Source organism: Neoarius graeffei, chromosome 11, assembly GCF_027579695.1.
Source record: "Neoarius graeffei isolate fNeoGra1 chromosome 11, fNeoGra1.pri, whole genome shotgun sequence".
Classification (NCBI taxonomy): domain Eukaryota; kingdom Metazoa; phylum Chordata; class Actinopteri; order Siluriformes; family Ariidae; genus Neoarius; species Neoarius graeffei.
In genome coordinates, this window is record NC_083579.1 from 40,562,921 (window position 1) to 40,576,127 (window position 13,207).

A 13,207-nucleotide genomic window follows, 5' to 3' on the forward strand; every position below is an offset into this window, starting at 1 on the left:
GAGTGACAATATTTTTATGTGGAATTTGAGAGAAATGTTGTCAGTAGTTTATGGAATAAAACAAAAATGTTCATGTTCCTCAAACACATACCTATAAATAGTAAAACCAGAGACACTGATCATTTTGCAGTGGTCTTAATTTTTTCTAGAGATGTATGTACAGTGGTGTTTGAAAGTTTGTGGACCCTTTAGAATTTTCTATTTTTCTGCATAAATATGACCTAAAATATCATCAGATTTTCACACAAGTCCTAAAAGTAGGTAAAGAGAACCCAGTTAAACAAATGAGACAAAATTATTATACTTGGTCATTTATTTATTGAGGAAAATTATCCAATATTACATATCTGTGAGTAGCAAAAGTATGTGAACCTCTAGGATTAGCAGTTAATTTGAAGGTGAAATTAGTGTCAGGTGTTTTCAATCAATGGGATGACAATCAGGTGTGAGTGGGCACCCTGTTTTATTTAAAGAACAGGGATCTATCAAAGTCTGATCTTCACAACACATTTGTGGAAGTGTATCATGGCATGAACAAAAGAGATTCCTGAGGACCTCAGAAAAAGCGTTGTTGATTGTCATCAAGCTGTAAAAGGTTACAAAACCATCTCTAAAGAGTTTGGACTCCACCAATCCACAGTCAGACAGACTGTGTATAAATGGAGGAAATTCAAGACCATCGTTACCCTCCCCAGGAGTGGTCGACCAACAAAGATCACTCCAAGAGCAAGACCTGTAATAGTTGGCGAGGTCACAAAGGACCCCGGGGTAACTTCTAAGCAACTGAAGGCCTCTCTCATATTGGCTAATGTTAAATGTTCATGAGTCCACCATCAGGAGAACACTGAACAACAGTGGTGTGCATGGCAGGGTTGCAAGGAGAAAGCCACTGCTCCCCAAAAAGAACATTGCTGCTCATCTCCAGTTTGCTAAAGATCACATGGACAAGCCAGAAGGCTATTGGAAAAATGTTTTTTGGACAGATGAGACCAAAATAGAAATTTTTGGTTTAAATGAGAAGCGTTATGTTTGGAGAAAGGAAAACACTGGATTCCAGCATAAGAACCTTATCCCATCTGTGAAATATCGTGGTGGTAGTATCATGGTTTGGGGCTGTTTTGCTGCATCTGGGCCAGGACAGCTTGCCATCATTGATGGAACAATGAATTCTGAATTATACCAGCAAATTCTAAAGGAAAATGTCAGGACATCTGTCCATGAACTGAATCTCATGAGAAGGTGGGTCATGCAGCAAGACATCGACCCTAAGCACACAAGTCGTTCTACCAAAGAATGGTTAAAGAAGAATAATGTTTTGGAATGGCCAAGTCAAAGTCCTGACCTTAATCCAATCAAAATGTTGTGGAAGGACCTGAAGCGAGCAGTTCATGTGAGGAAACCCGCCAACATCCCAGAGTTGAAGCTGTTCTGTACAGAGGAATGGGCTAAAATTCCTCCAAGCCGGTGTGCAGGACTGATCAACAATTACCGGAAACGTTTAGTTGCAGTTATTGCTGCACAAGGGGGTCACACCAGATACTGAAAGCAAGTTCACATACTTTTGCCACTTACCGTTCATGTGTATTATTACAGTAATATCGGATCATTTTCCTCAATAAATACATGACCAAGTATTATATTTTTGTCTCATTTGTTGAACTGGGTTCTCTTTATCTACTTTTAGGACTTGTGTGAAAATCTGATTATGTTTTAGGTCATATTTATGCAGAAATATAAAAATTCTAAACATTCACAAACTTTCAAGCACCACTGTATATGGCCAAAAGTATGTGTATGTACAGTGCCAGTCAATAGTTAGGACACAATTCTATGGTTATTCTTTCTTTCTTTTTTATTAATTAAGACACACGTCGTGCCTTAAAGTAATCATGAATGTCATTTCTCTTTACTTGAGTAGTTCTTGACATAATATCGATTGTCACAGTGTCCTGGTCACCAGAAGCTACCACAGTGCAGACTGATACTGACCTTGCCCTCTTGTGCAGCAAAGTGTATCTACAGCCACACAAGCTTCACCACTCCAAGTCTAAGGGTCACCCTAGCATTACCACTGCACAGATGTCGCTTCCCCTCAAGGTCGATGAGTATGTGTCCACTCTGGACCAGGCACTCCAGGATCTGCCAAAACACAAATGCCACAGCCAAATGGAATGCCATGAAGGATGCCATCTACAGCACAGCTTTGTCCACATTTGGCAAAAAGGAATGGCCCAGCCAGGATGTGTTCAATGCTTACCTTCCAAGGAAGGAACCAGGCCAAATGGGAAGCCTTCTTGGCCTACGAGAGACACCCAAGCAAAAGCACTTTCACAGCACCACACTACGTCTTGCTAGACAGTGCACCAATGAATATAGGCAGCAACTGTGTGACGAAATACAGCGCATTGCTGATACTGGCAACATTCGTGACATGTGCAGTGGCATAAAGAAGACCCTGGGGCAAACCATGAAAGGAATCACTCCACTCAAATTTCTCATGGGGGAGGTGGTTACCAACCGTGAGAAACAGATGGCCAGATAGGTAGAGCACGACTCTGAACTGTACTCTCGGGAAACACTGGTCTCTGATGGTGCCCTCATCAACAACTATGGTGCCCGTAATAGAGGAACTGGACAAGTTACCATCTGTGGAAAAGCTCAGCAATGCCACTGATGCCCTCCCAACAGAAAGAAGCTCCAGGCAGTGACAACATACCACCTGAAGCCATCAAGCACAGAAAACCTGCCTTGCTTCAGCTGCTGCATGAGCTACTTTGCCTCTGCTGGGAGGAAAGTGGAGCCCCCCATGACATGCACAATGCCACCATCATGACACACTATAAGAACAAGGGAGATTGCAGTGACTAACAACTGTGGAAGGATCTCCCTCCTGAGCATTGTTGGCAAGGTGTTCACCTGCATCCTCCTCAACAGGCTGCAGCTGTGTGCAGACTGCATCTACCCAGAGTCCCAGTGCAGCTTCAGGGCAGGCAGGTCAATGACAGACATGATCTCCCACTGCCAGCTCTAGGAGAAGAGCAAGATGAACATCATGTAGAGCAAGGTCAGCTGCTCTACATGACGTTCATCGACATCACCAAGGCCTTCGATCTGGTCAGCAGGAAGGAACTATTCAAACTTCTCAGAAGGATCGGTTGTCCCCCAAAGCTTCACAGCATAGTGATCTCGTTCCATGCTGATATGAAGGGAACAGTCCTTTATGACAGATCCTCTTCCAGCTCCCTTTCCATCAACAGCGGAGTCAAGCAAAGCTGCGTCTTCGCGCTGACCCTCTTCGGAGTCTTTTTTCCCTCCTCCTGTCATATACCTTCGATTTGTCCACTGGCGGTGTCTATCTGCACACCAGATCTGATGGGAAGTTGCTCAACCTAGCACAACTATGTTCAAAGTCCAAGATCAGGATGGTGCTCATCAGAGAGATGCTTTTTGCCGATTATGCAGCCCTCATAGCCCACACCGAGGATGCCCTCCAACAACTAGGCGATCGCTTCACCATCGATTGCAAACAGTTTGGCCTCACTATAAGCCTGAAGATGATGAAGGTCAGTGCAAAAGATACTCCCCCCTTCATCACCATTAACAATGTCACCTGGGAAGGTGTGGACAACTTTACTTACCTGAGGTCAAGCATCAGCAACACCTTCATGCTCGAAGCTGAACTTGACCGGTGGCTCAGGAAGGCAAACACCATCATGGCCAGACTAACAGAGTATGAGGGAGAACAAAGCTCTGACAGAACATACCAAGATCTGAGTATATCAGTCCTGTGTTCTCAGCCCCTTACTCTATGGCAGTGAAGCCTGGACCACCTACATGAGGCAAGAATGTTGGCTCACTTCATTCCACACGTGTTGCCTTAATCACATCCTTGGAATCAGCTGGCAAGATCGCATCCCACACAGTGACATGCTGCAGCACGCCAAGATCCTCAGCATGTACTTCCTGCTGAGCCAATGCTGCTTATGATGGCTGGGACACGTTCGACGCATGGAGGATGGGAGGATGCCAAAAAATGTCCTGTATGGGCAGCTAGCCCAGGGTACCAGAAGAGTTGGCCACCCTTCACTCAGATTTAAGGACACCTGCAAGAGAGACATGAAGGCCTGCAACATCTTAGATAGCTGGGAAACACAGGCCATGAATCATTCTGCCTGGCATCAAACTGATGCAGACATGAGAAGAGGTCATCTCACAGTGGAGAAGAGAGACCAGAAGAAGCGTGGTGCAGCAACCCAGGCCTCTCATTTCATCTGCACTGACTGCAACAGGAACTGTCATTTACGCATTGGCCTGCAGAGCCACAGCAGAATATGCCACAACCCATCCAACAGATTACACCCATCAAGCATGGTCTCCTGAGACGGAGATGCCAATGAATGATAGATTACTACAGTTGTGGATTAGGGCTATTTACTGTATTTTTATTATTTACTCTTTATTGTTTGATCTCAAATGCATTAAGGCGGCAAGAAATTGCACTAATTAACTTTTGATAAGGCACACCTGTTAATTGAAAAGCATTCTAGGTGACTACCTCATGAAGCTGGTTAAGATACTGCCAATAGTGTACAAAGCGTCATCAAGGTAAATGGTGGCTACTTTGATGAATCTAAAATATGAAACATATAATTTTTTTTATACACTTTCTTGTTTATCACATAATTCCATATATGTTGTTTAATAGTTTTGATGTCTTCAGTATTGTTCTACAACATAGAAAATGGTCAAAATACAGAAAATCCTATGAATGAGTAGGCATGTCCAAACTTTTGACTGATACTGTATGACCATTACACCCATGTGTTTGTTGAACATCCCATTCCAGAGTTGCATCACCCCTTACTATGCTCTTGTGCCTCTGGAGATTTGTGCTCATTCAGCTACAAGAGTTAAGTTAGTGAAGTTGGGCACTGATGTCGGGCAAAGAGGTCTGGGGTGCAGCTCTTTTTCCAATTCATCCCAAAGGTGTTCAATAGATTTGAGGTTAGGGCTCTGTGCAGGGCACTCAAGTTCTTCCACACCAACTTTGGCAAACCTCTGCTTAGACCTCACTTTGTGCACAGGGGTTTTGTCATGCTGGAATAGATCTGGGGCCCTTTCGTTCCATTAAAGTAAAATGTTAATGCTAATTGATAAGTTAATACATCAGATGCACATCAAAAATGTCTTTAAGTTCGCAGTGATAATTGATATTTGGTAATCTTCTTGCTTCATGGCATCTGGAGCAGAATAGACAGCTGTCCTGGTTACACATACCTTCTAAGTGCTAACTGTCTGGCAGCCATCTGTTTAATAAGCTCAAATTATTCCACATTAATTATAAATGATCGTGTAGATAATGTAACTAGCACATTTCTTTTCAGATTATAGATAACCTGCGCCCACCTGCTATTCAGGGCTGTGAAAATCTGTGTACAATTTGGTTTCCTGGATCACTGAATAGACTCTCTATAATCTCTAAATTGTCATTTCTGTGATGAAAGTACAAAAGATAATATGATCACTTAATGTGAATATCATCTGGTCAACACCACACTGTGTAGGAGTTGATTTATATGCAGTTGTGTGGTCAGTTGGAAAAAAGTTCATAGTCTTCAAGAGTTGCCGTTTTTCTTCAGAACTGGCCATGAAAGGGGCACTCTCATGACTTGTTCTTCTTGTTCTCCTCTTGGGCTCAGTCATTGGCATCTTCATTATACCCTTTTCTGGTATCATCTCCATAAAGTAGTCCAGATGAAGCTGCACATCTTCAGGTAGCACTATGAGTGGCATTTGTGGGGAAGTGCTTGGAGCTGCACTGGGCTTCAAGCAGCAAAACAGAGCCTGGAGATCCTTCCGGAACTTGAAGCTTGTGCCAATATAAATGAAAGGATTGTGGAAACTTGTTGACTTAGCAAAGAGGCTAGCCAGAATACCATTGACTGGGTGTACTTGGTAGCCCCAGGCAGACCACAAGATGATGACTATATGGGGATGAGGCCAACAGGAAGGCTGTCACAAAAGGAGTGATACCTACAGGAGGACATTGGTGCCCATGAAAGAGTGCAAAATATGACAAATAATGGCATGAGATAATGAACTTATTTGAGAATCCAGTTCAGCCTGAAATAATCTTACCTGTGCTATGCTGCAGTCAATCATCCTCTGGGGGTCTTTTGGCTATGGTTGAATGTGACATACGCATGATCTCTGTGAACATTATCAGCACAAAGTAGTTAAAGAAGAAAATGCTGATGATGTAAAGTTTGAACGGCACAGAAATTGTGCTTTGGTTCCAGTTAGTTTCACATTTTCCACATCTGTGGACTGCATATGGACATATTAAGCTAATTGCAGGACTTCATTTGTCTATGACTATAAATTTGTATTTGTACATTTAAATATCTATTTTTTATGATGATAAATACAAGAAATTTGATAGTAGTTATTAGATGCTTAAGGTCAAACCATACCTTTCTAACTGCCCCAGTTCAGGAGAAGTACGCCAGCCCAGAACAAGGAGGAAAAAAAAAACAAAAAAACAAAAAACCCAGACTGCAGCTATGACAAAGCCAAGCTTATGCTTGCTGATGTGATGAGCTGAAAAACCAAACCCTTGTGTCAGCATTTTTCTTTGTAGTCTATGCTGATTTATCTGCCATTTGTACAGCCAAATAAGATATTATCTTCTAACATAAGAACAAAAAACATATCCACCAATTTATCATAGAGTTAGTGCATGCAATGATTTTCAAGTTGAGATCATCATTAATGGTTAGACTGTTAATTAAAGGAAAAGGGAAATTTTGTCATGTCTGTGATCTAAAATAGTAGGTTTAACCATGAAGATCAGGCAGGAATAAATAAGTGCTATCAGAAGCAGGGCAAGTTATGAAGGGAAAGAGAGTAGAACAGTGTGGTGCACCCATGCAATGGGTTTGGCAAACTAAAAAGACAAGGCTATAGCCTTATTGCCCTGAGCACCTGGACTAAAGGGTTGGAACTCTGGGCTTGGCAGAGCTGGGGCATACCATACTGAGGCTGACATACTTTGATGATACTGATGAGGCCAAATAACAGGATCAAGAATCCATCCACCTTGCACCACAAAGTTATAGACAGGCAGTAATTGCTCTAATTATAATTGTCTCATCGCCCTCATCCAAGTCTCCCGAGAAGCAAGCCAACAAGATTGCACGATAACTGTGGACATGCCCGTTTCTTGGAACAAGTTCAAAAGATACAGCTGCTCTCCACCCTCTTGCTTTGTAGTGCCACATTTCAGTAAGTGAAACACAAAATACTACAGAATTATGACATTCAAGTAAAAATACTGCTAGCTAACGGTACCTTTTTAAGCAGAGGTCATTCATCACAAATATAAGTTTCAATTTAGCTACAATTTGGTGATTTCTGCTTGTGATGACAATTGCTTTCTTTTTTTGTACAGCCTAATTAATAATCAAGCAAATGTTTGAAAGCCCTGCCTTTGAATTTGTAGGTCCTATAGCGTCTTCAATATTTGTAGTTTTCTAATTTCAGTGATTACTACAGTACAATATAGTATTCCACAAAATGTATGAAACTGTGGTTCTATGAACACCGAATAACGAGCATAGGCAGTGTTTTGATACCCACTTGTGCGCATGTGTACAACAATTCACAGGTGAATGTATGATATAGTATTTGATATATAACACCACCACTGACTGTCATCTGTCTTTGAAACCTTCCTGCCAAATTCCAATCAGTTCAGTGCTGTTTCTGGTGGTTATCTGTTGTTTATAGAACTACAGTTAGTTACAGTATATATGTACAAATTTTCACCCCTGATAACTGTCAGGGGGGGTAACCATACGAGATGCCTGGATAATCTGTGCTACAAAGTAATGACGAACCAACTCACCTTAGGATATGACTGTGTTTGAATAGGACCGCTACACTCAAGGCACTGAGATGAGAGAGATGTTTCACATTTACATATACATTTACAGCATTAATGGAGACCACCTATTTTAGGTGAACAAGTAATGAAACAGATAGTTACTTCAATTTACTTTTAAGACTAACACTCAAAATTTGGTTGCAAATCCCGTGCTTATCCCATGCATATCCCACAATTACTGTATCAAGCCTGAAACCCACTGACATCATCAAACTGGCATTCTTCTTTTGTGATGCTTTTCCTGCAACCTTCTTTCAGTTGCTATTTGTTTTTGGGGATTCTCTATTCAGTCTCCTTTTCTGGAGGTGAAACACATGCTCAATGGGGTTAACATCTGGTGATTGACTTGGCCAGTCTAAATCCTTCCACTTTTCCCCCCTGAAGAAGTCCTTTATTGTTACGCAGCGTGTTTTGTGTCGTTGTCTTGGTGCATGATGAAGTTCCTCCCAATTAGATGGGGTGCATTTCTCTGTAAATTGGCAGACAGAATGTTTATGTAGGTTTCTGAATTCATTCTGCTGCGACTATCATGAGTTACGTCATCAATAAAGATTAGTGAGCCTGTTTCAGAAGCAGCCATACAAGCCCAAGCCATGACACCTCCACTGTGCTTGACCAATGAGCTTGTATGTTTTGGATCATGTGCAGATTCTCTCTCTCTCTCTCTCCACATTTTAGCCTTTCCATTACTTTGGTAGAGGTTAATCTTGGTTCCAGAACCTTTGTGGCTCATCTCTATGTTTTTTCTGTACGAATTCCAGTTTGGCTTTCTGATTCTTACTGTTAAGTGCATCTTGTGGTATGGCCACTATATTTCTGTTATCAAAGTCTTCTTCGAAGTGTGCATTATATCTTCACCCCTGCCCTGTGGAGGATGTTGGTGATGTCACTGACTTGTTTTTGGGTCTTTCTTCACAGTTCTCACAATGTTTCTGTCATGAACTGCTGTCAGCCAGCGTGTTTGATATCTGCTTGTTAGTACACCAGTAGTTTCCTTCTTTTTCAGTTCATTCCAAGTTGTTATATGGATTATGCTCAATGCTTGTGCAATGGCTCTGATCGATTTTCCCTCTTTTCTCAGCTTCAAAATGGCTTGCTTTTCTCCCAAAGACAGCTCTCTGGTCTTCATTTTGGTTTATCTTTTTAAGATCAAGTGCAGCCCTTACAGGTGAAATCCATGGCTCCAACCAAGAGTAGACATTCAAAGCTGTTAATTGTTTAAATAATTAAGCTAACATGACACACCTGGTCAACAAGAAACACTTGTCAGTCACATGTTCCAATATTTACAAATCACTTGAAAAATGGGTGAGCTCAAACAAAGGGTGCCAAGTTCTAAATTGCTTAAGACATCTAGATGATCTCAGGAAATGAAAGCTGAAAGTCTGATCCATTCATCTTTTGGGCTCAAATCCAAATGTCTTCAGTATATAGAGGAACGCTCTCTGTTGAACCATTTGGCACTACTTGGCGGAGACCTGATCTAGTGTATCTAGGCTTATCTAGTGTAGATTTTAAAAGAAACATATGACTGCATACATATATGTACGTATATAATCAAGAAAATATGGTACACATGCACAAAATCCTGTATTATATTGAGGAACATTATATTATCCACTGTGCTCTATGAAAAATATAGTGGTACATCAAGTTATAGCAATTGTTACAAACAGACTCTTGTTTACAGAAAGGTCACAGCTGTCTTACACCGGGTGATCTCCTGCTTACCTTACATGTCTGCAGTGTTTGCATCAGATAGCCTTCATTCTTGAACATAATAAATTTAAAGAATTCCATGAGAGTACTCAAATACAATAAATGCAATTCTAGCATCAGATATGTTAAGTATTAAGAAATTCCGAGGTTCCAGAGACTTCCACTGTTTGATTCAAAGTAATATCACAATTCCAGTTCCAATCCAAGACAGTGAGCCTCTTAATGAGATGAAAAATAATCCACCAGTTTTCCTAAAACAGCTTCCCAAGAAAGTTTAGGTCTACTGCTATTTCGAGATTTTCAAAATCAATCTTCTAAATTGCTACATTTTTTCAGTGCATGGCTGTATACATTTGTACAAATAATGTGCCAGTAAGAATCTACATCATTAGTGGTCTGCATTAATACCAAACACCAGTCACTATCCCATCTCCACCTAAACAAGGTATACTCTAACATTTGAGAAATGATGAGAATCCATTATATTATATATATATATATATATATATATATATATATATATATATATATATACACACACACACATATAGCGGGGCAAAAAAGTATTTAGTCAGTCACCAATTGTGCAAGTTCTCCCACTTAAAATGATGAGAGAGACCTGTAATTTTCAGCATAGGTACACTTCAACTATGAGAGACAAAATGAGAAAAAAAAATTCAGAAAATCACAGTTCTTGTGATCATTTTGACCCCACGGGGTGAGATCTTGCGTGGAGCCCCAGATCGAGGGAGATTATCAGTGGTCTTGTATGTCTTCCATTTTCTAATAATTGCTCCCACAGTTGATTTCTTCACACCAAGCTGCTTACCTATTGCAGATTCAGTCCTCCCAGCCTGGTGCAGATCTACAATTTTGTTTCTGGTGTCCTTTGACAGCTCTTTGGTCTTGGCCATAGTGGAGTTTGGAGTGTGACTGTTTGAGGTTGTGGACAGGTGTCTTTTATACTGATAACGAGTTCAAACAGGTGCCATTAATACAGGTAACGAGTGGAGGACAGAGGAGCCTCTTAAAGAAGTTGTTACAGGTCTGTGAGAGCCAGAAATCTTGCTTGTTTGTAGGTGACCAAATACTTATTTTACCGAGGAATTTACCAATTAATTCATTAAAAATCCTACAATGTGATTTCCTGGATTCTTTCCCCCCATTCTGTCTCTCATAGTTGAAGTGTACCTATGATGAAAATTACAGGCCTCTCTCATCTTTTTAAGTGGGAGAACTTGCACAATTGGTGGCTGACTAAATACTTTTTTGCCCCACTGTGTGTGTGTATATATATATAAATAAATAAACAGTGGTGAGGGCAGAAACTGAAACTGCTAAATTGGACCCATCTCAGGTTTAAGTCTCTACAGTACCCACGTGAGTCACCACACCAGACAGATGGTCTTTAATTGATAAGTTACAGATGCCAGAGTCTGAGCATTCAGACTTCATCTGTCCTTATGCACTAATTTCCGACCCCTAACAAGGACCGTGTCTGGGATACTTCCAGTCACTGGCAGGAATTCATTTAAAGCATTTATCGCTGCTCACGGACTTCAGTCTTTCGACTGTTAGCTACTAAGAATGTTCCCATGACGCTAACAGGTCCGAAGCTAGCTAGCTGTATCGGTGCCATTAACCTCAAATCTGCTTCAGCTGTTGTATGTTTATCAGATTCAAAGCACATGAGATTCGCATGAAAGGCAATGTCAGGAAGTCTATTTTGTAAGAGATTCAAACTTTATTGACAGTTGTATTATTAATTTCATTAAATAACCATATGGTAAACATTATAAAGTATATGGAACATTAGCAATTGAGTTGTTAGAAGGACAATGGTGTATAAATGGAAAGGAATTGACAGCAGATCTGAAAGCAGGAAAAACAGGATTCCCAACGTTAGACCTACTTCTGCCCCAGTTGAGAGAGCTGTGGAGAAAAGGTGTATATAAGGTGTTGAAGTAAATAAATAAATACAGTAAACACATATGTGAAATGTGTAAGTGTGCAATAAGCTGTATATTGTTCTAAACATATTGCAGACACAAGGTAAGGAGTTATATCATCTGATAGCGCCAGGTATAAAGGACTACCTGTTCCACTCCTAGCTGCACCCTGGCTTGATCAGTCTGGAGCCCAAAGTGCTCCATAAAGGAAAAGAGACATAACATACGGTGCAATCCACAATTATTAGCACCCTTTATAAAGATTAGTAAAGAGGGTTAGAAAAAAAAATCCACTTTTTGGTGAAGTAGCTTCATCTCATACTGAAGAAAAAAAAATCCAACCTTTAATTGAAATTAATTTATACAGAGAAAAACAAAACAAAACAAAATGTGTCATTATTATTGGCACCTCTGGAAATTACAGTGATGCAACTGAAGCATATTTCCTATTTAAATTGTACATTTTTGAGTTGATTGGAGTGTGTAGGAACTTTTGAGCTATAATCCCTGAATTCCTGATTAACTGGGGTACAAATATGAGGTGACACAGAGGCCAAATTCTCTTAGACATCTATCAACATGGAAGAGATAAGAGAACACACAAACCAAATGAGGGAGAAGTGTATTAACCTTCATAAGGTCAGGAAACGGTTATTTAAATAAATAAATAAATAAATAAATAAATAAAAGCCGCTTGTCTGAAAATGTCCATTTCGACTGTTAGGGCAACAATAAAAAGTGGACACCAAGTGGAACTGTTATAAACTTGCCTGGAAGAGGACCCAAGCTTATTTTGCCTCCTGTATAATGAGGAGGATGGTAAGAGAGCACAAAATTATATATTTTTTTTATATTATACACACACACACTAATATATATAAATATATTTAAAAAAATCACCCCAAGTTGATGAATTACAATAAAAAGTAAAATCTTGTCACGAAGTCTTCAAAACCACCATCACACACCACCTCCATGCCAACAGATTATTTGGAAGGTATGACAGAAAAAAAAAGCCTTTTCTGTCAGTTAACCACAAACGCAAGCACCTGAAGTTTGCAAAACGCTACGACAACTTTGACTGGAACCGTGTTCTGTGGTCTGATGTAACAAAAATGGAGCTTTTTAGCAATAAACAATCAAGGTGGGTTTGGTGTAAAAAGAACGATGGCTATAATGAAAAGAGCCCGATCCCAACTGTAAAATATGGTAGAAGTTCTGTGATGTTTTGAGGGTGTTTTTCCTCCAAAAGTTGTTAGGATACATGGCATCATAGACCTCCATGAAATACCAGGACATTTTAAATCAAAATCTGGCTGCCTCTGCCAGGAAACTAAAACTGGGTCGTCATTGGATCTTCCAGTAGGACAATTATCAGAAGCATATGTCCAAATCAACACAAAAATGGTTCACTGACTACAGAATTAAACTTCTGCCATGACCATCTCAGTCCCCTGGCCTGCACCCCATTGAAAACCTGTGGGGTGAGCTGAAGAGGAGAGCGCACAAGAAAGGGCCAAGGACCCTGGATGATCTGGCGAGATTGTGTAAAGAGGATTGGTCTCCGATGCCCTGCTCTGCATCTCCAACTTTA

The 13,207-nt window shown here is 40.5% G+C and overlaps 2 protein-coding genes across 3 annotated transcripts in view; both read right to left on the reverse strand.

Moving 5' to 3' along the window:
- Window positions 1-5,230: 5,230 nt before the first annotated feature.
- Window positions 5,231-10,145, reverse strand: opn6b (opsin 6, group member b). The gene is given in 7 exon segments (XM_060932800.1): window positions 5,231-6,012; window positions 6,182-6,320; window positions 6,474-6,600; window positions 7,032-7,098; window positions 9,677-9,725; window positions 9,727-9,915; window positions 10,087-10,145. Coding segments are annotated over 7 exon segments (1,164 nt in total). The 3' UTR covers window positions 5,231-5,478.
- Window positions 10,146-11,388: 1,243 nt separating this feature from the next.
- scfd1 (sec1 family domain containing 1) overlaps window positions 11,389-13,207 on the reverse strand; it is a 73,561-nt gene continuing 71,742 nt past the window's right edge. For both annotated transcript variants that reach the window (XM_060933919.1, XM_060933921.1), the window contains exon 25: window positions 11,389-11,596. In XM_060933919.1, coding sequence (XP_060789902.1) covers window positions 11,573-11,596 — 24 coding nt within the window. In that variant the 3' untranslated portion in view covers window positions 11,389-11,572. The remainder of the gene's footprint in view (window positions 11,597-13,207) is intronic.